Here is a 21560-nt window from a genome sequence, read left to right on the forward strand (position 1 = left end):
CACAGCCCGTGCAAAATAAAAATAGGGAAAGGTCATGGTTCAGCTCAGAGTCTGAGCATAGTGCCAGCTGTCTGTCCTGCTCCTGTACCAGCTTAGGGACCTGGAGGCCAGCTCAGGGCAGGAGCAGGAACAGGGGTCTCCCTCTCTGCCCAGGACTGCCAGAGCCCTTCTGGCTCCCGGGGTGCTGCTCAGAGCCCACCATGGGCAAAGGGGTGCAGGACAAACTGCCATTCTGAACACTTGGGTCCACCATGGGCAAAGGGGAACAGGACAGACTGGAAGTCTGAACTCCTGGGTCACCCTGCCCCAACACTCACCATCCCCTCTCCCCTCTCCCCCTGCTGCTGCTGCTGGGCCACCTGAGCAGAAGAAGATCATGATCATAATCTGCTGTGTGATCCTGGGCATCGTCATCGCCTCCACCTTCGGCGGCATTTTCGGCTAGGCTGCCCCGGGACTGTCAGTGTGCGATGGACGGAGCCGCGCGCGCCGCGGGGCCGCAGCCGCCCGGAGCCCCCGCGCAGCCCCGGAGCCTCCCAGCAGCATTTCAGTTTCATGCATGGTTGTTTGTGACGCTGTGTGTGCGGTGCGGTGCGTCTGTGTGGAGGGAGCTCCGGCCCCGGGGCGGGCGGGGGCCGGCCCTGGTGATGGCTGCGAGGGGGACCCTGCTGGGGGGAACCCGAGCTCTCATCACTGCTGCAGGCTGGGGGGAGGCTGGCACCGATGGGTGGGTGGGGGACTGTGCTGCTCACCCTGCGCTGGGCAGCGTGTGTGACAGGAGGGAGGGAGGGAGGGATGATGGGGTCAGGGGTCCTCGGGAGTGTGGTGCCCAGTCAGCCTCCCCAGCTTGCCCATCACCTCCAGCTCTCATGTCTGTCGGCCGCATCTGTGCTTGCAAACACCTTCCCTCGGGCTGCTTCTCTCCGGGGCCCTTCCCCAGGGGTGCGCTCTGCCCAGCCCTGCCTGGCCAGTGACTGTGTCTGGCTCTGGGGCTCCATCCCTGCCACTCCTCCCTCCCCACATGAGCCCTCTCCCCAGCAGGGTGCCAAAGGCTGGAGGAGCCCTGATGGAGCAGTGTGGAATGAGGAGCTGCTGCCTGGGGCCATCACAGCTGCCTGGGGACAGGAATAGGGCACGTGGGGCCAGTGCTGCTCCTGGATGCTGGCCTGACAGGGCAGGGTGGCACAGAGAGTCCAAGGCCAGTGAATTTCCCTGGCTGCTCATCCTGCAGTGCTCTCAGCCCTGGCACACGGTGCCCTGGCTGCTCTTGCCCACAGGCTGGACTCTGCCTGCCAGGCTTTGGGGCTGTTGCTGATACCCACAGCCCTGGCAGCACTCAGCTGCAAGCAGGGCTGCTCCAGCCTTGCTTCTCCACACGCATGCTGGGGGTTAGAAGCAGTTGGGCTCTCTCCTGTTGTGGTGCCAGGAGCAGCCCTTGCTGCATCCAGCCCCCTGCAAGCCAGGAGTGGCAGCCTCCCTGCTCCTGTACCCAGTCTGGCTCTGAACAGGCCAGTGCCCCACTGCCTGTTTGCCACCTCCTGGCACCGTGCCCTCCTGCCCAGCCACCCAGTGAGGATCCTGCTCTCAGTGGGAGCTGTGGCACAGCCTGGGTGCCCTGTGCCCTCTGCCGTGCCCATGGCACAGCTGCAGCTGCTGTGGGGGTCTCACTGGCAGCTCAGGGGGGTCCAGTACTGCCACTGCCTGTTTGCCTCAGGCTAGGGCCAGGGCTCCTGCCCTCACCTTCCTCTGCAGACCCCAGGGCTCTGGCTGGCCTGTGCACATGCCAAAGCACCCCAGGAGTCCCCAGGTAGGACTCACTGCCACTCTGGGACAGGGGCTGGCTGCCAGGTGCTGGCAGCAGAAAAGGGACACTTGATAGCAGCCAGTATTCCAGCCTGGGGCAGTGCCACCTCCCAGCCCCACCAGGGCAGGGCTGCTCCAAAGCTGGCAGGGTGCTGTGGCTCAGGCACTGGCTCTGTGTGTGCCCCTGGGTGCAGGGGAGAGGCAGAGGCTGCAGCCACAGAGTGCTGCCTGCCCCAGGGCCAGCCCTGACACGGCTTCTCTGCCATTGTTACCCCACAGAGCCCCTGCTGCTTGCAGCCCCCTTGGCAAGGGGGTCCAGCCTGGTTCCCCACACTGCCCAGTCCCAGCCCCTCGGGGTGCAGCCCTGGGAACAGCCCAGCCCAGAGCCCCCTTCTCTCACAGTCCCACAGCACTGATGTGAGCTCCAGCACTGCAGCCTGCGGGCACTGAAGGGCTTGGGGCACCAGGACCGTGCAAGCAGGGCTGGGAGGCAGGCAGGGGCAGGGGCTCTGCTCCAGGGGAAAAGGGAGTGGCCATGCTCCTGTCCCTCAGCAGCTCCCTGCCACTGCTGTCCAAGCTTGCTCTGCCAGGCCAGCCAGAGCCCCAGGGCCCCTCCAGGAAGCAATAACACTGGGCAGGCAGGGAAACCCTCCTCCCAGGCTCCTGCCCTGCAGCCATGCTCCTGCCCTGCAGCCATGCCAACTGCTAGCACAAGGTGACTTTTTTTTCTTCCAGGCAGCGGCTTTAGTGGCACAAGCTCACCTGACATCAGGGCTGTGGCACCCCTGTCAAGGCACAAGGCCAGGAACTGCCTCAGGGGGGGTTCTTGGCCCTTGCTCCTTGTTGGCACCACCACTGCCAGCAGCCCCCACAGCAGCAGGAGCCAGATGGGGCCAGTCAGGGCTGCTGGCACTTTGCTGGGATCCTGTGGGCAGCAGCAGTGCTGGGCTCCAAGGGCAGGGAGACGAGGAGCCACTGCTGCCCCACAGGCAGGCTCACGCTGTCCTCGCTGTGAGGGGAGGGTGTTTTGGTGCAATAATTACCCCTGCACTACGGGAAGCCCCATTGAGTTCCTTTTCACCTACCTGTCGTTGCATGTACAGACCAAATCACCAAAAGTGTGGTTGTGCTTTGGGAAGACGTTTCACCTTTTCTTTCCAGCCCCCACCCTGCACCCGCTCGTCCTTTGGGTTCCACCACCTCTGTTCCAGGTGCCACCTGCCCTCCCCACGCCGGGAGCGTGTTGATGCAGTATTCCATGAGCAGTGTGGGGCACGCACAGCTTGCACTCGAACTGGGGATTGGGGGTTTTTTTGGGTTTTTTCTTTTTTTTTTTTTGTAATTAATGTACTTGAAGGCTTTCCGAGCCCCCCGTGGAGTTCTACTGTTGCTGTACTGTGAGCTAAGTGTCCTTGTTTTCTATGTGGATCTTGACCCTGGCTTGCTCTGTCTCACTGGGCTGGATGACACTGTATGTTGCCTCTCTTCTCCTTCCCTCTTTCCCTTCCTGCTAGCATTCCTTTCTTCTCCCGAGGCTTTGGGTGCAAAACAGCTTCCCATTTTGTGGAATTTTTATGTAGAATAAACATTTGTAACTGTAAAGCTTTGGGTGGCGCCTCTCCTTGTTTCAGGGGAAGGAAAGAGGTGATGAAGGGGGTTCAGTCAGCCCCAGCACCTTGGAAGCATTAAAGCAAACAGAGTGGGCCTGGTGCCAAGCACCAACAGGAGTAAATGGGTAGTGGAGTAACACTTGAATTAGGAGCAACTTCGTCCTTATGGAGCTACACCTTGACAGTGTGGATCCTCTGCAGGCAGAGGGGAAGCTGGCAGGGAATGAGGTACCCTATTCCCACCTCAATATTCCCAGCACCAAGGGCAGGACGCAGGACACCAGCAAACACTTGCAACTCTTTGACTCTTTAGTGAGGAACTGGATATCACATCCTGGCTCACCTGGAGCTCAGCTGGCTTCCTCCACTCAGGAAGGTGATGATGGCACTGTAGAGCACTGCCCAGCAGCAGTGCCAGAGCACTGTGCACCTTCACCAGGGAAGCAGGGCTGGAAGCTTTGCTGTTTGGCAGCACCTGAGCCAGTCTGTACCTTTAAGAGCCACAGTGACCAGTCCCAGCAAGTCCCCAGGCGTGGGGTGCCATCTGTGCCATCCACAGGAGGCTCTCTGGAGGCACCCCCGTGCCACCTTGCATGGCAGCAGTGTCCAGAGCAGCTCAGAAGCGAGGCCGCCGTTTCCGCCCGGTGTATTTGGTGTCTGCCCGCACCTCCCTGTGGGAACAGCAGGAACAGCTCAGCCCCAGCTGCAGGGCACTGGGAGGGGAGGGGAGCAGGGCTGTGCCAGGAGGCTGTGCCAGGAGGCTGGGCAGTGCCAGCCTCTGAGCAGCACTCAGCTGGACTCACTTGCCCTGGCGCCGTCTGCGCTCCTTCTTCTCCAGGATCCAGTCCCGGCTTTTCTTCACAGACTTGCCCTTGACATTCCTGAACCGTGTCCTGTGGGAGAGGGGACAGCAGCTGGAGAGGAACTGAGTGTGGGGACACATTTCTCTGCCCCAGAGGACTGTCACCCAGTAGTGAGTTTCCCTCCCACCACCCTGGGCAAGAGGCTGAGCCAGCACTGGGGCAGGGGCCAAACTCCAGGCACTGGAGGAGGAGGAGGCTGATTCCAGCTCAGAGCTGAGGGGTCCTGACCCATGAACTCTCCCCAGGCCACACCCCATGTCACACCAGCACCATGCTGCTCTCTGGGGTCTCAGGGCATTACAGGCTCATGCACAACCACCTCCCCCTTGTCAGCTCTACTCCAAGCAAGGCAGACAAAGTCAGGCTTCCTACAACATTCCCAGCTCTGCTGCTGCCCTCCAAGACCACACAGCCCTTAGTCTGAGAGAGCAGAGAACAGCAATGTAAGAGGCAGGAAAACATGACAGCCACAAGCTCCTGGCAGCCATGACAACTTTCCTCTGGTTTTTGTTCTGTCTCTCCCAACGGCTGCAAGAGGGGCTCGTCCCTGCACCACTGCTGTGGGAAGAGACAGGGCCAGCAGCAGAAACCCCCAGGCCACTGCTAAGAGAAAAAAGGGAATGCCAGGACTCAGGCACAGCAGCCTGGTTCCATCATGAGCCCTGTAAACATTCCCTCTGCCACACCCTGGCATCAGCTGGAGAGCTGGACAGAAAGCACAGCTGGCTGACTGCTCAGCTACAGCTCTAGGTAAGCACCAGAGCTCCAAGGAAGAGCCATGGGAAATAACTCGTTTTGTTCCCCATGTCCCTTGGGAAGATAAAGCAGTTCTCTCCTGGGCTGCTGTGAGTTCTCCCTGTCCTTCCCCTCCCACTGTGAGAGTGTGGTTCCCAGTAAAGCTCAGCCCTGTCCTTCCCCTCCCTTTGCTTCTCCCCCAGCAGCAGTGTGGTCCCCAGTAAAGCTCAGCCCTCCAAGGCCCCCACTGTGCAGGGAGAACCTGCAGCCTCACCCCCAGGGTACCTCTCATTGGTGAACTTTGCCTGCTGAGGCTCTTCACTGGCACACTCGGTACCAAGGCCCTGGAAAACAAAATTGGGAGGTTGTGTTCTCCTCTGGAGCAGGCACAGCCCATCACAACTAAGGGGAATGCAGAGATCTGCAGGGGAAGGACCAGAGCAGGGACAAACTGGTTTTCCAGAAATCATGGCAAAAAAAGGCAGAACAGCTTTAGAGTTAGATTGGATATGGGAAGAATTTCTCCCCTGTGAGGATGGTGAGGCCCTGGCACAGGGTGCCCAGAGCAGCTGAGGCTGCGCCATCCCTGTGCAAGTGCTCAAAGCCAGGTTGGACAGGGCTTGGAGCATCCTGGGACAGTGGAAGGTGTCCCTGCCCTGGCAGGGGGTGGAACAAGATGAGCTGGGAGGACCCTTCCAACCCAAACCAGTCTGTGATGATGTGAGAGCAGGGCTTGGTGACAGCCAGAAAATGTATAAATGAAGTCACACCTGCACTCACAGAGCTGTTTGTTTGGCTCCCACACTGCCCACAGCTCCTCCACATCACCCAGGGCAGCAGCTCTGCTGCCTCGTGGAGGCCTCACCTTTGGTAATGTGCCAGATGTCCCAACAAAGAGACAGAGGAAGAACCTGAAAGAACAAGAATAAGGAGCATGAATGTGAAATTCAGCATGTGAGTCTGAGTCCCCAGGCAAGACTGAGATGGTTCATAATTGTCAGATCTGTTTAAACTCTGTCCAGAACTGTATAACGGGAGAGAGAACAGCTCAGGGAAAAAAAAAAAAAAAAAAACCAGAAAACAAAACCACCACTGCTAAACCCAGGCATCACCCCAAACAGAGAGAGATGCAGGACTCACTTCTTGGCTTTGGCACTGTTGGGGTAATCCACCACCATTCCCCCTGTGAATCCAGCTCTCATGGCCTGGGCAGTGATGAGCTCCAGCTGGGAAAAGCAGCAGGTACAAAGTTAATGAGCAATCATCCCCCAGGAATGCCCAGGAGAGCTCTGGGAGCACCACCCCAGGCTGGGCATTCCCAAGAGGGACTGCTCCTCCTCCGGCCAAGCTCTGCACTCCCATCCACACACCAATTCCTTGCCACTTCAATTTTAAGGCTCAGCCCAAGACAATCAATCTATGAAATATGTGTTTCCTCAAGCCAGGTCTCATAAGTTTTGGAAATCTATTTCACACCTAAGATAGCTCAGCTACCTTAGAAGGCATAAAATCAGCAGGATGGCTTTTGTGGTAGTGTTGGAAACAAAAAGGTATTCATAAAAGGCAAAATAACAAAACTTTTTACAGAGAAAAGCTGAGCTAGGTGCAAGAGGCCCTCCTGGCCCTGGTAAAACACCTCTCAAAAGCAATTACTTTCTTTGTTCTCTTCTTTTTCTAGTAAATTGCTTAAGCAGGACTTTTTGGCTTTTGTCTAATTAGCTATTTTTAAGTTTGAGGTGAAGTCTTTTAAGCCTATGAATTTTTTTTTTACTTAATTAAGAAGAAAAACTACGCTTATTTCCTTTTTAAAGGGACAAAAAACAACAAAGAACACATAAATCTATAAATCCTATCAATTCCTATAAATCTATGAAACAACAGAACCTGTACAAGGTATCCTCCTTACAGGTTATTTTTTTGGGCTCCTGAAGAGCTTTAGAAGTGGCAGAGGGGACAGAGACAGTGCCTTGATGAGAAAGAACAGGATGCAAACAGTAAATGATTTATTTCTCTGCCTGTAGGCCTACCTGCTCTGAGTTCTCGGGGTACAGCTGCAGCACAGCTCGGGATCCTCGGGCCTGCAGGAGACAGAGCTGGTCACACACCTGCCCCAGTGCAGGTGACCCCTCTGGGTCACCATCCCAGCCCCAAACATGAGCTCCCTCCTCCCCAAAACCTCCAGGACAAGGCTCCCAGGAGAGCTGCTCAGCCCACAGAGCCACTGAGGCACAGGGGCTATCCCAGAATCATGAACTGCTAGGTTTGGAAAAGACCAAGATCATCAAGTGCAACCTTGATGAGAAGCAGCACCAGGCAGGAAGGCAGGCAGTGGCTGCCTTCAGAGCAGCATTTACTTCAAACAATCTGCTTGAAATATCTTCTAAAAAGCAAAGTCGTAAGAGCAGCAGAGCCTTGGCTGGTGGAGGGTGGTGTTGCACACATCTTTTATGAAAGATCCTTTCCTTAGGATTTTTTTCCTCCTGAGAAGCTGAGAGGCCTCAGGAACAAAATGTAAACAATGATTATCTGCTGCTGTGGAATGCAACAGGTGCATCTGTGATTGGTCTCATGTGGTTGTTTCTAATTAATGGCCAATCACAGCCCAGCTGGCTCAGCTCTCTGTCCGAGCCACAAACCTTTGTTATCATTCTTTCCTTTCTGTTCTTAGCTTAGCTAACCTTCTGAAGAGAACCTTTTCTTCTATTCTTTTAGTATAGTTTTAATGTAATACATATCACAAAATAATAAAGCAAGCCTTCTGAAATATGCAGCCAGATCTCCATCTCTTCCCTCATCCTGAGACCCCTGTGAACCCGGTCAGAGGGTGGCACTTACCAGGGCAGTGTAGAGAGTGGAGAAGAACCTGTACAGGCGTTTGGGGGGGCTGTGGGACTTCCTGTCAGCATTACAGAGCCACTGCACTGCAGAAATACTGAGAGGGAAAAGGAGACCCTCAGGACAGAGTCATTGGTTCCTTCACAGAGCTTGTCACCTCCCTTTGAGCTGTATTCCTGCTCTAGGCATGCGCTGGGCCTCAGGGAAATCATTTCATTTCCTTTGTGTTGCTCTGCGTTCTGTTTTGCAGTTACACAAACCCCTCTGGAGACTCAAAAAACTTAACAAGATGCACAAATTAAAGGACAAAAGCATCACCAAGCATCCCCTTTAGTCCAAGTGCTCAAATCCTAGAATGACAGAATGCTTTGGGTTGTTCCAGCCCTTGCCATGGGCACAAACACCTCCCACTGGGCCAGGCTGCTCCAAGCTCTGTCCAGCCTGGCCTTGGACACATCCAGGGATGGGACAGCCACAGCTCCTCTGGGCATCCTGGAGACCTCACCACCCTCACAGGGAATAATTTATTCTCTGTATCTCACCTAAATGTTCCCCCTTTCAGCTTGAACTCTTTACTCCTGCTCCAAGCATTACAGCTCCTGAGCAGCACTGCAGAGCTCAGCTGTGTCCCTTGCCTGGCCAAGCAGGTTTTCCCAAAGAGCAATTTAAACCAGAGCTTTTGGCTCAGCAAAGGACAGCCCTTGCTTCTTCCCAGCTGTTCTCTGAGCAGGTGAGTCCCTCTGTCCCCTTCATCCCAAAGCCAAGCATCAAACCTCGATCCAGGGATTGGCTTCTCTAAGCTCTGCCCCTTTGTTCTCCTCCTTGGAGCAGGTCTCAGCCACCCTGACAATATCCCCAGCTTTACTTTCTTCCCTTTTACAAAATTCCAAGCTCAGCAGCACAAAAGGACAGGCATCACCTGGGGAAGAGCTGTCACAAGCTGTTTGTACCACCCAGAGTTCTGGAACTTTGTCCTGGAGCCAAGGCTGACAGGGCCAGTCCCTTTCAGCTGTGATTCACCAGGGGTGCACCTTGGGGACTGAGCGGTTCTGGGGGTGTCAGGAGAGCTCAGCCACAGGCACAGACTCACCTGATGCAGCCATCAAACATGCCGGGCCTGAAGGGAATGCCATGGCCCACATCTGCAAGGAGAAGGTCTCCTTCCACCTCCCTCTCCACGGCCACATCTGCACAGAACACAGCACAGCTCAGGCACTCAGCTGCCAGCCCCGGGGCCTCTGAGGGTCTCAGGGAGGTTGTGCTCACCCAGCATGGCAGGGCTGATGTCCATGCCGATCCAGTAGTGCCCCTCCTCAGAGATGTAATCCCCACTCAGCCCCGAGCCACAGCTAGAGGGAGGAAGGGGAAAGAGCTGAGCTCATGGGGCTGCTCTGACGCTGTGCTGGCCACACATACCAACGCTACAGCAGCCTGTCCCTGTTCCCCAGCCCACAAAAGGCACTGGGACACCACCACCCCTTGCCCGTGCACCGCCCCAGCCCCAGCTATGCCGTGGAATCGGGCAGAGCCCCGCTCACCCCACATCCAGCAGGAGGCACGCACGGTCCTCGGGCAGCCCCAGCAGCTCCACGGCCCGCTCCGACATCTGCGACTGGATCTCCACCACGCGGGAGCTACGGCACGGCACGGCACGGCACAGCGTGAGCGACGGGCGGGCGGCACCCCCGGCACTGCGGGACCGGACCCGCACCGGACCCGGCGGGACCCGAGCACCCCTCGCCTCCCTCAGGACCCGACCCTGCCCCTCACTCCCGGCCCCCCCGGGCTCCCGGCAGGGCCCAGGACCGACCCCCGTCCCCGGTGGGACCCCCGGTGCCCGCCCCATGGCGAGCGAGCTCCCCGCCCCACGACACCGCAGCGCCGGTCCCGCCGTACTTCTGGGTGTATTTCCGTGCCTCGGCCTCATCGTAGAACTGCAACGAGAGAGCGGCGGGCGCCGTGAGGCCTGGACCCCACAGACGTGCCCGGTTTCCCCTCCAGACCTTCCCGGTCCCCCCCGCAGACGTGCCCCGTTCACCCCCAGAGGTTCCTGGTCCCCCCCTCAGACGTTCCCGGTTCCCCCTCAGACCTGGCCGGCTCTACCCCAGACGTGCCTGATTCACCCCCAGACATGCCCGGTTCCCGGTTCCCCCCACAGACATTCCCAGCTCCCTCCAGACATTCCCGGTCCCTCGCTCAGCGCTCACCAGCTCGGGCGGCCCGCGGTGCTCGGGCCGGCGGCCGCTGCCCGCCATGCTGCTGCTGCGTGACGTCACTGCCCGGCGACCGCTGTGCCTGCACACGTCACTCCCGCCGGTGACGCCACAGTCCCGCGCCGCGGCGCTGATGGCGGCGGGCGGGCGCTGAGGCCGCCATGGGCCGGGCGGCGCTCGGGTGGCTGCGGCCGCTCCTCCCCGCGGCCCCGCGGCCCGGCCGCGCCCCGCCGCCCTCCCGGGCCGCGCACACGGCCGGTGCCGAAGCCCCGCGGCCGCGCCGCGATCTCTACGAGGTGCTGGGAGTGCCGTCCACGGCCACGGCGGCGCAGATCAAGACGGCGTACTACGAGCAGTCCTTCCGCTACCACCCCGACCGCAACGCGGGCAGCGCCGCCGCGGCCGCTCGCTTCGCCGCCGTCAGCGAGGCCTACCGGGTGCTGGGCAGCGCCGCGCTCCGCCGCAAGTACGACCGGGGGCTGCTGAGCGCCGCCGAGCTGCGGGACGCGCCCCGGCCCTCGGGCCGCGCTCCGGCCGCCGCCGCTCCGCCACCGCCCCGCGCCCCCGCCGCCCGCCCCGGGCCCGGCCCGACCCCCTTCGACTTCGACGCCTTCTACCGAGCGCACTACGGGGAGCAGCTGCAGCGGGAGCAGATCCTGCGGGCGCGGCGGGAGCAGCTGCGGCTCCAGCGGGAGGAGTACGCGGCGCAGGGACGGCTCCGGGCCCTCTCGGATTTCTCCGTCGGGCTCTTCTTCTTCCTGGGGGTTGCGTTCATCTACGGCCTCAAGTGACGGCGGGGCGGCCTCCGGGGTGTCCCCCCAGCTGCACGGTGTCGCTGGGGGTGTGCCCTGCCCCGCCCCGCGTCTGCTGTTGGGCTGTGACATTGCACCCTGCCAGCCTGACCTTCAGGCACACAGTGCCCAGGCTGGCACAGTCTGTGCCCTCTGGATGCCTCTGGGGACACAGCCTGGGCCAGGCCACTCAGGGTGACCTTGCAGGAGCTCGTGATGTGCCCCCTCAGCAAACACCTCCTGCACAGCCCTGGACTCTGGACTGGGATGTGTCCCCTCCTTGGCACAGCTGTGTGCCCTGTGTGCCTGCAGAGATTAAAGACTGTCAGAGGTGCTGTGTGCTGTGTGTGTTCGGCTGTGCCTCTGGTTCCTGCTGCTGTCACAGCTGCTGGTGCCACATCTCTGGAGCTCCTGGTGTCCCAGCTGCACCACCCTGTGGGAATGGCAGGTGCAGGAGGCTGAGATCAGACCTGAAAAATGCAACCTGAGCCCATGGCCTGGTCAGTGTGTGACACTGCCTGGAGCTGTGTGACAGCACTTTGGTGTCTGCAGTCCTCTGTCCTGTCTGGGGCCTGCCAGGAGCTTCCCAGCACCCCTCCCTGTGAGGATCTTGGCTGTGGTGCACCTGTGAGCACCCAGTGCTGTTCTCTGTGTCTTACACGTGTCTGAGCATCATTTGCACAAGAGTATTTGCCTATTTAAACACTGAAGTGTTTCGAGAACTGAAGATTGTGTTCCTCAGAACCTTTTCTCCTTCCTTGGGTGAAGGTTCACCTGTGCTATGCTGCTGCTGCCTGGAGGGAGAGAAGCTCCCTGGCCATGGCCTGAGTGTGCCAAGGACTGTGTGGGGCACTGGGTTTGCTGTCAGAGGGGTGAGCAGGAGCCTGAGCCTTGTCCAGAGCCTGGGCTCTGTTTTGTCCCAGCACAGGAATGTCACAAGTGAATGAATGCCCTGTGTCTGCTCTGTGCATTTTTGTGACCCTGCTCAGAGCCTGGGGCAGGGCACAGCAGCGACACACAGGGGTGAGATGCAGGGGTGAGATCCCAGTTTTAAATCTGCTTTAACTGGTAATACTGGAATATTGGCCATAAATGAGGGCTGGTATTTGGCATAAAGCCAGATATTCTCTGTGAAGGAGGGTGATCAGACACTGCAAGCTAATGATCTGTATTTTGGGGTGGTTTCTGGCCTGAGCCAGGACCTTCTGCTGCTTGGGATGGTTTCCAATCAGTCTACATAGCAGGGGCAAGATGCAGGTTGGGCAGGCAACTGGGAAAGAGGAAAAGAATTCTACACAGCCAGACAAGAAGAGTCTGAAACCAACCCAAAAGCTAAACCCAGCACAATGGACATGGCACAGCAGGAAACAAACCCCAGGAGGCTGCAGCTGGAGGAACCAGGGGATGGGGAGCACCCTGGGGATGGGGAGCAGCCCCCCTGCACTCAGCATCCACTGTGTGACAGTGAGGAGAGGAGCAGGAGGGGCTGGGGTGGAACAGGCTGAGAGCTCAGGCCTCCTGCCACTCTCTGCAGGGAGGGCTGGTGGGATGGGGAGGTGGGTGAGGGATGGCAAAGGGCACAGTGGGCCCTGAGGGGATGGGAAAGGCACATCTGATCCCTTGGGCTGGGATGGGAGAGGGATGAGATCCCACACAGGTTCAGGCTGATGAGAGCAGGGGGTGCCAAGCTGTGAGCAAGCCCAGCTTGGGCTCCCACAGGGTCTAACCCTCCATGGGGTGAGGGCTTTGCTGCTGGCACGAGGCACCTCTGGGCACCTTCCCCATGTGCAGGGCCAGACTGCTCCTTGGCCCCTCTCCTGCCTGTGCAGGATTGCTCTGGTTGCTCCCTGCCTGCTCTCAGCAGCTTGTGCCACCTCCAGCTGCTCACTAGAGCTCACTAGAGCTGGGGCTAAGCTCAGCCCAGGGCAGAGTGAGCTTTGCAGGGTCCTCCCTGGTGTCAGTCTGTCCCTTCACTGGGATCACAGCACTGGGATGTCACAGTGGGACACAGGAGCCTGCTGTGCCCTGCTAAAGGGAACTCTGGAGTTGGGGCTCTGGCACCTGCTGATGCATTTTCATGCTCATCTTCATCCTGTAAACAAATCACACAAAAGATCAGAGGCAGCACTTTGGGCAGGCTTTGGCAGGAAGCATTACTGTGCAGGCTGGAAGAGCCAGCAGTGTCCATGGCCCTCCTCTGGCTCCCTCCCAAACGGGGTTTGGAGTTCCTGCTGCTGGCTCCTCTCTTCCTCCTCAGGTCTCTGTGATGTATCTTGAAGATTAAAGACATCCAGCCATAAATGGGTGACAAAATGACACATCTTTCTTGTGGTGGGCCTGGGTGGTGAATATTCCTTGCACTTGCTGGAAAGCAGGGGTGAGGGGCTGTGACTGTTCACAGGGGTCTCAGGGTGAGGGAAGAGATGAGGATCTGACTCCATGTTTCAGAAGGCTTGATTTATTATTTTATGATATATATTTCATTAAAACTGTACTAAAAGAATAGAAGAAAAGGTTCTCCTCAGAAGGCTAGCTAAGCTAAGAATAGAAAGGAATGATAACAAAGGCAGCTGTCCCAGACTCTGTCTGCGCCAGCTGGGCTGTGATTGGCCATTAATTAGAAACAACCAACATGGGCCAATCCCAGATGCACCTGTTGCATTCCACAGCAGCAGATAACCATTGTTTACATTTTGTTCCTGAGGCCTCTCAGCTTCTCAGGGGGAAAAACTCCTAAGGAAAGGATTTTAAATGAAAATATGTCTGCAACAAGAGGCAGGCAGGAGTTTCACATCCTGACTTCAGCCAGTGAAGAAGAGGCCAGTGAGGCGAGCTCTGTGTGCCTTGCAGGGCAGGGGGGCCCCTCTGGAGGTCTGTTCTGTACTGCCTGGGTGACACCCAGGGGTGGCAGTGTCCTGGTGACACCCCCTGAGCTCTGCCCTGCAGCCTGGACAGGAGGGTGCCCTGAGCTCTGCAGTGTCACCTTTGCCCTGTCAGGCCTGGCTGCTGCGCTGCTCGGGGAAGCATTTCAGCAGCTTGGGCACCAAGTGGCTGGAGCTGCTCCAAATGCCCAGCCTGCCTCCCAGCTCCCAGCACACCACTGTTCTGCCCATTTTTCTCCTTGTGTCAACAGTGTCATGGCATTCTGGCTGTTCCCCAGTTGTTTCCTTGATGGAGAGGTGCCAGGAGAGCTGAGCACAGCCTGAGGGTGCCAGGGCTGTGAGCTGTACAGGGCTGGAAGATAAAGGACAGGATAAAGATTGAAGGAAGAATAAAGGAAGATAAGGCAGAGGATAAAGCTCAGTAATTCCCTGTGGCCTTTACATCTCAGCAGCCAGGATGGATCCCTGGGGACACTGACACACACAGGGTTGTTCCTGTGAGAACAGGAGCCCCTTCCTGCAGCTGGAGCAAGGCAGCCATCAGCAGGGTCATGGCAGGGGACAGCTGTGAACTGCCCCAGGTCCTTTTCCTGCTTTGGGGATGTGTCCAGTCCCTGCAGCACAGCTCAGGAGCAGACAGCAGCAGCAGCTGAGCTGTCCCCAGCCCCTCCTGGCCCAGGTGAGGTGGCAGTTTAAGCTGGGGACTTCACCATGAACATCCCAAGGGCTTTGCTAGGAGGAGTGTGATGTTCACAGCAGGGATTTCTTCCTCCTCAGTCTCCAGCCCACTGGGGCCATTTTTACAGATATTCTACCACATCCTAGCTCTCATTTCCTCACCCTGTGGCTCCCCATTTCACTGGCCTGCAGTGATGTGTGTCCATGTTGGATGCTTGTCCTTTGCTCTCTTGTCCTTTGCACCTGGTTTTGCCACTTGTGTGTCCCCAAAAGGGTGACAGCTGTCCCAGGGTGGGTTGTGATGGGGCCTCAGCCATCATCCCATGGCCTGCCCTGCTCTGCCCTGCACCTTCACCCCAGGGCTTGTTTTGTGTTGCTCATTCCCACCCTTAAATCACTGACAGCAAAGGGAAGCACCAAAATCTGAGTAGTTAACAAATGGGAATTGGATGTGTGATAAGCTAAGGAAATCTTAGGCACCAGGGAAACTTAAGCTGAAGCCCTCCAAGCTCAGTGCAGACCCCACTCCCCACCCCTGCCCCAGCCCCTTTTCATGGGCTGACATCCCCACAACTGCAGGTTTGGGCTGCTGAGCTGCCCCCTCAGCTGCTGGGGGCTGCAGCCTGGGAGTGTGGGGTCTCAGGGCCTCCTCCTGGAGCTGGGCTGCTCTTTGGGAAGGAAGGGGTCAAACCTGGCTGCTGGCAGATTGTGAGGGGCAGGAGCAGGGACTGCAGGCTGGGGAGCAGCACTGAGGGGTGGCTTCAGCCTCCTCCCCCCAAAAGGGGCTGTGAGGGGACAGCCCCTGGGACAGCCCCAGCCCCACCTGTGTGGGCACAGCTCTGCAGCCCGGGGTTGCTGCTGGTGGCTCTGCCCTCCCAGGGACGGGCTGCCACGGTTGGCAGCACCCGAGGATGGGGGCAGCATGCCCTGAGGCCACTCCTTGGTTAATAGAGTTAATTGTTAATGGACAATTAACAGCCCCGTGCCTGCTCCAGGGGCTCCAGCTGGGGCACATTGGCACCCCCTTCTTGGCTGGTGCTAGCCCAGGTTTGTACCCCTTTGGCACCCCTTTGCCTGGGGCTCAGGGGAGAGGGGGGACACCCCTCTTCTCCCAGCTGTTGTGGCTCTCCTGGACTGGGGCTGCTCCTTGTCCAGCCTGGAGCCAGGGATGGGGGCACCCCCAGCTCCCTGCCCAGCTCTGGCTGCTGCCCAGCTGGCAGAGGGCAGCAAGGAATGCAGGTGCACACCCAGTGCCAACCTCTCCTCCTCCCCAGGGTGAGCAGCAGCACCTTTACCTTCCTTGACTCCATCCTGCAGGGCAGGGACAGGCACAGGGCAGGCAGGAGGGGCAGAGGGGTCACCCTGTGCACTGCCAGCCCCTGCCTGTGAGCCAGTGTCCCTGCCTGTCCTGTGTCCCCAGTCCCTGCTGACATGTGCAGGGCCTGGAGCTGTTGGTGCCAGTGGGCAGATACCCTCAATCCCAGGGGTACAGGGTGCACCCCCTGCCAGGATCACCCCTGGGGCCAGCCCCACACTGGACAGGACCAGCTGCAGGGCGCCAGGAGCCTCCCCAGGGCAGGGGCTCACCTGGTTTGGCACCTTCCCAAAGTTTCCCAAGGTTCTCCCCCCCCTGAAGTGGGGTGGTGGCCAGCCCAGCAGGACCATGGGGATGCCAGGGCCTGCCCAGTGCTTCTGAACTTCCTGGGGTGCTGCAGGGCTCCTGTGCACTGACAGACAGACAGACAGACCATGGCAGCAGAGCTTTCCTTGGTGCTCAGGCTGTCACTTCAGTGCTGCAGCTCTCACGGACACACTCACCCTGTCCAGGCTGCAGGGGCAGCTCCTCACCCTGAGGGTTCCCACTCGTGGGGCCACTGGGGTGACTCAGGAACTGCAAGGGACCAGGGAAGTTTGTCCTGGAGCTGGTGACAGACCCACCCAGCCTGGGGCTGCCCAGCCCAGGGGCATCTTCTTGCCTGGGGAGATGCACTGGGGGATCTGGATAGTTTTTGGGTGGCTTGGCTGCTCGTGCACCATGTCCTGCCTCAGTGCTGTGCCTGGTTCCCCGTGGCAGGGCAGTGACAGTGACAGTGACAGCACTGCCAGGTGAGCACTGAGCCTGGCTGGCAAACAGCCTTGCACTGCCAGGCTGAGCCCAAAGTGGGACTCAGGAAAGCAGCAGGTGCTTTGTGAAACTCCAAATATTCCAGTGACCACCACCTCCTCACATGCCAATAAGGCACAGTGCTGGTCCCCTATTTATCCCAGTTTTAAACCTGCTTTAGCTGGTAATACTGGAATATTGGCCATAAATGAGGGCTGATATTTGGCATAAAGCCAGGTATTCTCTGTGAAGGAGGTGATCAGACACTGCAAGCTAATGATCTGTATTTTGGGGTGGTTTCTGGCCTGAGCCAGGACCTTCTGCTGCTTGGGATGGTTTCCAATCAGTCTACATAGCAGGGGCAAGATGCAGGTTGGGCAGGCAACTGGGAAAGAGGAAAAGAATTCTACACAGCCAGACAAGAAGAGTCTGAAACCAACCCAAAAGCTAAACCCAGCACAATGGACATGGCACAGCAGGAAACAAACCCCAGGAGGCTGCAGCTGGAGGAACCAGGGGATGGGGAGCACCCTGGGGATGGGGAGCAGCCCCCCTGCACTCAGCATCCACTGTGTGACAGTGAGGAGAGGAGCAGGAGGGGCTGGGGTGGAACAGGCTGAGAGCTCAGGCCTCCTGCCACTCTCTGCAGGGAGGGCTGGTGGGATGGGGAGGTGGGTGAGGGATGGCAAAGGGCACAGTGGGCCCTGAGGGGATGGGAAAGGCACATCTGATCCCTTGGGCTGGGATGGGAGAGGGATGAGATCCCACACAGGTTCAGGCTGATGAGAGCAGGGGGTGCCAAGCTGTGAGCAAGTGTCACGGACATATTTTATGAAAAATCCCTTTGACAAGATTTTTCTCCTGAGAAGCTGAGAGGCCTCAGAAATGAAATGTAAGCAATAATTACCTGCTGCTCTGGAATGCAACAGGTGCATCTTTGATTGGTCCTTGTGGTTGTTTCTAATTAATGGCCAATCACAGTCCAGCTGTCTTGGACTGTCTGGTCAGTCACAAGATTTTATTATCATTCCATTCCTTTCCTTCCTTTGCTAGTCTTCTGATGAAATCCTTTCTTCTATTCTTTTAGTGTAGTTTTAGCATATAATTTTCTTTTCATATAATATATATCATAAAATAATAACTCAGCCTTCTGAAATCAAGATTCAGATGGAATCAAGATTCTCATCTCTTCCCTCATCCTGGGACCCCTGTGAACATCACCCAGCAAGCCCAGCTGGCCATGGACAATAATCCTTCATGGGGTGAGGGCTCTGCTGCTGGCACAAGGAATCTCTGGGCACCTTCCCCATGTGCAGGGCCAAGCTGGTCCTTGGCACCTCTCCTGAGGGAAACACACACACATGGCAGGCTCTGCACCCTTGCAGGAACTCTCATTTTCCCCAGGGCAGTGATGCCCTGAGCCAAGTGCCAAGGAAAGGTCTGGGGCTCCTCAGGCTGGAGGGCTCTCCTTGGCTGCCAGTCCCCTCCAAGCCTGGCAATGCTCCCTGGTAACCCTTTCCTGTCTCATCCTGCTGTTCACAGCCAGAGCAAAGGGCAGAGCACACACACAGAGCACGGAAAGAGGCTTTATTCGGGAACCATGTGGCACACCCAGTGCTCCTGAGCCTTTTCCCTGCTATCCCTCCCAGCTAAGCCCACTGACACCCCTCCAACCCACCCACCCCCAGTTCCTGTCCCATTCCTCCAGCTGTGGATGCAGAGCCCTCCCCAGTGCAGAACCCTTGCCCCAACCCCGCACCTCCGTCCCTGTATGAGCTCCCCCATGTGCCACCCCACAGACTCCTCGGAGCTGTGCCTACAGCACCCCAACCCCTCCTGTTCCTGCCCTGGGTGCTGCTGCCCGGCCCGGGAGGGGCAGGAGCGGGGCCATCCCTCCCTGCCCCATGCCCACCGTGCCCCGCTACCGGTGCGGCGGCTCCTGCTCCCGGGGCTGGGCGCTGGGCACGGGCACGGCTCCAGCGGGGCGCAGGGGAGAGCCCAGGCCGGGCACCTCGGAGCAGGGAGATGCTGGCTGCTGTGCCAGGGCTGGCAGATGGTGCTTGGGAGGCGCAGCGGGCACGGGGAAGGGCGCGGCAGCCTCCGAGGGGACCAGGACGGCGGGCACAAAGCCGTAGGACAGATCGAAGGGTTTGGGGGCTGCTCCGCTCTGCAAGGGGGCGAGGCGGGCTGGTGCCACGCTAGCCGGGGCACCTGGGCACCCCGCAGGGTCCTTCCTGCCCACCTGGTCCTTCTGCACCTGCTCCTTGTGCAGCAGCTCCTGCAGCTTCTCCAGCTGGGTCCGGCAGACGTGGGAGCGTGTGCGGCTCTGGCAGAAGGACTCCAGGAAGGCCTCGAGGGGCAGCTCCTGGGCCAGGAACTGCTTTATCTGGGCCTGTGGCATGGGCAGTGGGACTAGAAGGAGCACCCCTGGGGCCTTGTGCAGGCCCTGGCACATGGGAGGGCATGGAGAGGGCCCCATGGCCCTGGTAAGGGAGGGACAGCAGCACAGGGGTCTCAATAACTCACCTCTGACTCTGCTTCAGAGGCATCAAGCTTGGCTTGGAGCTGGCCCAGGGCGCTCTGTGGGCTCCACTTCTCCAGGTAAACATCTGTGTGGCACAAGGGGATGGGGCTGCCAACCTTCCCCTGGATATCCCTGCTGCTGGGGGTGCTGAATTTCCCATGCTCAAGCATCCACTGCCCCCCTTCTTGCACTGAACCCCCCCCAAAACACACACCTGGAGCCACCTGCACACCAAGGCTTCCATCCCACAGATTGCCCAGAGAGGCTGTGGATGCCTCATCCTTGTAATTGTTCAGGGCCACATTGAACTTGGAGCAACCTGCTCTAGGGAAGGTGTCCCTGCCCACAGCAGAGAATGGAATGAGATGATCTTTAAGGTGCCTTCCAACCCAAATAATTCTGTGATTCCATGGCTCGTCCCAGCTAAGGATGTGCTGTGTCACAGGGAGCATCATCCCCCACCACTCCTGAACCATCTCCCTGGGGCAGGGTCAAGAATGCTGAGCCCACCTGGACTCTCCTATTAACAGGGCTTGCTGTGGACGTGCGTCAGCCCAGGGGCTGCTCCCCACTCACCCAGGCGCTGCTGCTTGTCCCAGCAGGCCTCTCGGATCTCCTGCAGCTCCTGGTACTTGATGGCCAGGGAAGCCTTCCCATCCTCCAGCCGCGGGCGCAGGGACAGATTCACCTTGGCCTGGGTGCAATTTGAAGCCAAACACATTTCCCGCTCCAGCTGGAGACTCTGGAACTGTGGGGATGGGATCGGGGCCGTGTGTGTCAGCAATGAGAGAAACGGGCAGAACCGGTCAGATCCAGCACCTTGCTGAGCGGGGGGCAGTGTCCATCCGGGGATGAACCCCCTTTTTCTGCATCCATCCCTCTGCTTTGCCTGGTTAGGGGGTGAATCCCGGGGGAATGCAGCGGCTGCAGCCGGGCTACGCCACCTGGCTAAACCCGACCGCGGCAATCTCCGCAGGGAGAGCGCTCGGCAGAGGACGCGGATGTCACGGCAGGGACACGCACCCTCCCCTGGCTGCGCACACCCCGCCCGCCCTCGGGGCCACCCGGGGCAGGGGCTGGGATGGGGCCGGGAACGATTCCACGATAACCTGAGCCCGATTCCGCAGCGCAGCCGGGAGGGCGCGGGGCTCATCCCGGCTGCGGGAAACGAGACCAGGCTGGAGGGCGGGCGGAGGGCCGGGGCCTCGGCACAGCTCGGGATGCGGGGACAGCGCACGGGGCTTGGTGGCCCTGGGTTGGCGGCCATGGGGTTGGTGGCCACAGGTTTGGTGGCCCTGGGTTTCGCACCGGGAGCCCCGCGCAGCCGCGGTCGGGCCGCCCGTGCGGAGGCTCCCCCGCCCCGCCGGTGGCTCTGCGGCTCCTCGGGAGCCCCCGGGATTGCGGGTGTCAGGATGAGGGCAGCGGGCGATGGGAACGGCGGGAGGCACCGGCCCCGCAGTGCCGGCTCCGGGCCGCGGGCGGCTCCGCCCTGCGCACCGGGACAGCCCCGGCGGAGCGAGCGGCGCCCGGCTGGAGCCCGCCGGCGGCGGGACAGCGGCCCCCGGCCCCCCGGCCCCGGCCGTACCTTCCTGCAGAGGCGGGCGGCGCGCTGCAGCCGCGGCTCGTCCTGCAGCAGCGCCCGGAGCTGCGCCGTGCTCAGCGCCCCGAGGCGGCGCGGGGAGCCGGGCGGCGCCGCGGGCCGGGACATGGGCCGGGATCGGGATCGGCTCCGGCACCGGCACCGGGACCCCCGCCCCCGCCGGCAGCCGAGCGCGCCGCCCCGCGCCCGCCGCCCCCGCCGGTCTTAAAGGAGCCGCAGCGGAGCGCGGAGAGATCCCGCACCGCTCCTGTACCGCTCCTGCACCGCAGCGATCCCGCACCGCTCCTGTACCGCAGCGATCCCGCACCGCTCCTGTACCGCACCTGTACCGCACCGCCCCGGCCGGGGACACGGGCACTGTTCTCGCTCCGCGCACCCTGCACCTGATGCGCGCAACCCGAACCCTCTGTGAGCACCCTGCTCCTCGCTGCACGGATCCTGCACCCCGCTCTGGGCACCCTGTACCCCCTGTTAGCACCCTGCTCCCCGTTGTGCACAACTTGTACCCGCTCTGGGCACCCTGTACCCTCTGTGAGCACCCTGCTCCCCGCTGCACGGATCCTGCTCCCCGCTCTGGACAACCTGCACCCACTGTGGACAATCTGCACCCCGCTCTGGGCAACCTTTTCCCCCCTGTGAGCACCCTCCTCCCTCCCGGCTGTGCATACCCTGTGCCCGTTCTGGACAACCTGCACCCACTGTGCACACCCTGTGCTCCCCACTGTGAAAATGTCTGGTGAGACTGTCGCCCAAGGACCCCGCAGCCCTCTGGGGACATCTCACACACCGAGTCCCTCCTGCCACCACTGCAGCTTCACTCCTCACTGCCCCACACTGCCCTGGGACAGCCTGGTGCCCTGTTAGCCACTCGTTCAGGAGAGGTGGGAACTGTGGGACACCCTGTCACTGGATCACCCTCTCC

At 59.6% G+C, this 21560-nt stretch overlaps 4 protein-coding genes and 1 non-coding gene across 5 annotated transcripts in view; 2 read left to right on the top strand and 3 right to left on the bottom strand.

Moving 5' to 3' along the window:
• Window positions 1-1842, top strand: part of STX1A (syntaxin 1A) — a 69450-nt gene extending 67608 nt beyond the window's left edge. Inside the window, exon 10 of the mRNA XM_054287271.1 lies at window positions 368-1842. Within this exon, the coding sequence (XP_054143246.1) occupies window positions 368-445 (78 nt within the window). The 3' untranslated portion in view covers window positions 446-1842. The remainder of the gene's footprint in view (window positions 1-367) is intronic.
• Window positions 1843-3831: 1989 nt separating this feature from the next.
• Window positions 3832-10122, bottom strand: BUD23 (BUD23 rRNA methyltransferase and ribosome maturation factor). The gene is made up of 12 exons (XM_054287110.1): window positions 10054-10122; window positions 9743-9780; window positions 9385-9480; window positions 9113-9195; window positions 8937-9033; window positions 7847-7943; window positions 7039-7089; window positions 6152-6237; window positions 5877-5922; window positions 5297-5355; window positions 4217-4306; window positions 3832-4084 (listed from the first exon to the last, which is right to left on the bottom strand). The coding sequence occupies exons 1-12, from the start codon at window positions 10099-10101 to the stop codon at window positions 4030-4032; spliced, it is 846 nt and encodes a 281-aa protein (XP_054143085.1). The 5' UTR covers window positions 10102-10122; the 3' UTR covers window positions 3832-4029.
• Window positions 4716-4848, bottom strand: LOC128944328 (small Cajal body-specific RNA 20). The gene has a single exon (XR_008483803.1). It is a non-coding gene; the product is annotated as a small Cajal body-specific RNA 20 (non-coding RNA).
• Window positions 10123-10220: 98 nt separating the features above from the next.
• On the top strand, window positions 10221-11142 carry DNAJC30 (DnaJ heat shock protein family (Hsp40) member C30). Its single transcript, XM_054287310.1, has one exon. It carries the CDS (start codon window positions 10221-10223, stop codon window positions 10848-10850), a length of 630 nt encoding a protein of 209 aa, XP_054143285.1. The 3' UTR covers window positions 10851-11142.
• Window positions 11143-18284: 7142 nt separating this feature from the next.
• On the bottom strand, window positions 18285-20746 carry VPS37D (VPS37D subunit of ESCRT-I). Its single transcript, XM_054287492.1, has 5 exons — window positions 20624-20746; window positions 19615-19786; window positions 19041-19123; window positions 18757-18906; window positions 18285-18681 (listed from the first exon to the last, which is right to left on the bottom strand). Exons 1-5 carry the CDS (start codon window positions 20744-20746, stop codon window positions 18436-18438), a joined length of 774 nt encoding a protein of 257 aa, XP_054143467.1. The 3' UTR covers window positions 18285-18435.
• Between the last annotated feature and the right edge of the window lie 814 nt (window positions 20747-21560).

Source organism: Melozone crissalis, unplaced genomic scaffold (genome assembly GCF_028551555.1).
Source record: "Melozone crissalis strain CALT ecotype California unplaced genomic scaffold, PUWL_Pcris_2 ptg000057l_1, whole genome shotgun sequence".
Taxonomy (NCBI): Eukaryota; Metazoa; Chordata; class Aves; order Passeriformes; family Passerellidae; genus Melozone; species Melozone crissalis.

Excerpts from the sequence above, each read along its gene's own strand:
- BUD23 (XM_054287110.1), bottom strand. The coding sequence starts at position 10,101 with ATGGCGGGCAGCGGCCGCCGGCCCGAGCACCGCGGGCCGCCCGAGCTG. Across the intron at positions 9,481-9,742 it reads GCACGGAAATACACCCAGAA|CTCCCGCGTGGTGGAGATCC; the intron begins GTACGGCGGGAC and ends GCCGTGCCGTAG. Across the intron at positions 5,923-6,151 it reads AACAGTGCCAAAGCCAAGAA|GTTCTTCCTCTGTCTCTTTG; the intron begins GTGAGTCCTGCA and ends TTGTTCTTTCAG.
- DNAJC30 (XM_054287310.1), top strand. The coding sequence starts at position 10,221 with ATGGGCCGGGCGGCGCTCGGGTGGCTGCGGCCGCTCCTCCCCGCGGCC.
- VPS37D (XM_054287492.1), bottom strand. The coding sequence starts at position 20,746 with ATGTCCCGGCCCGCGGCGCCGCCCGGCTCCCCGCGCCGCCTCGGGGCG. Across the intron at positions 19,124-19,614 it reads GGACAAGCAGCAGCGCCTGG|ATGTTTACCTGGAGAAGTGG; the intron begins GTGAGTGGGGAG and ends TGTGCCACACAG. Across the intron at positions 18,907-19,040 it reads CCTCTGAAGCAGAGTCAGAG|GCCCAGATAAAGCAGTTCCT; the intron begins GTGAGTTATTGA and ends CCCATGCCACAG.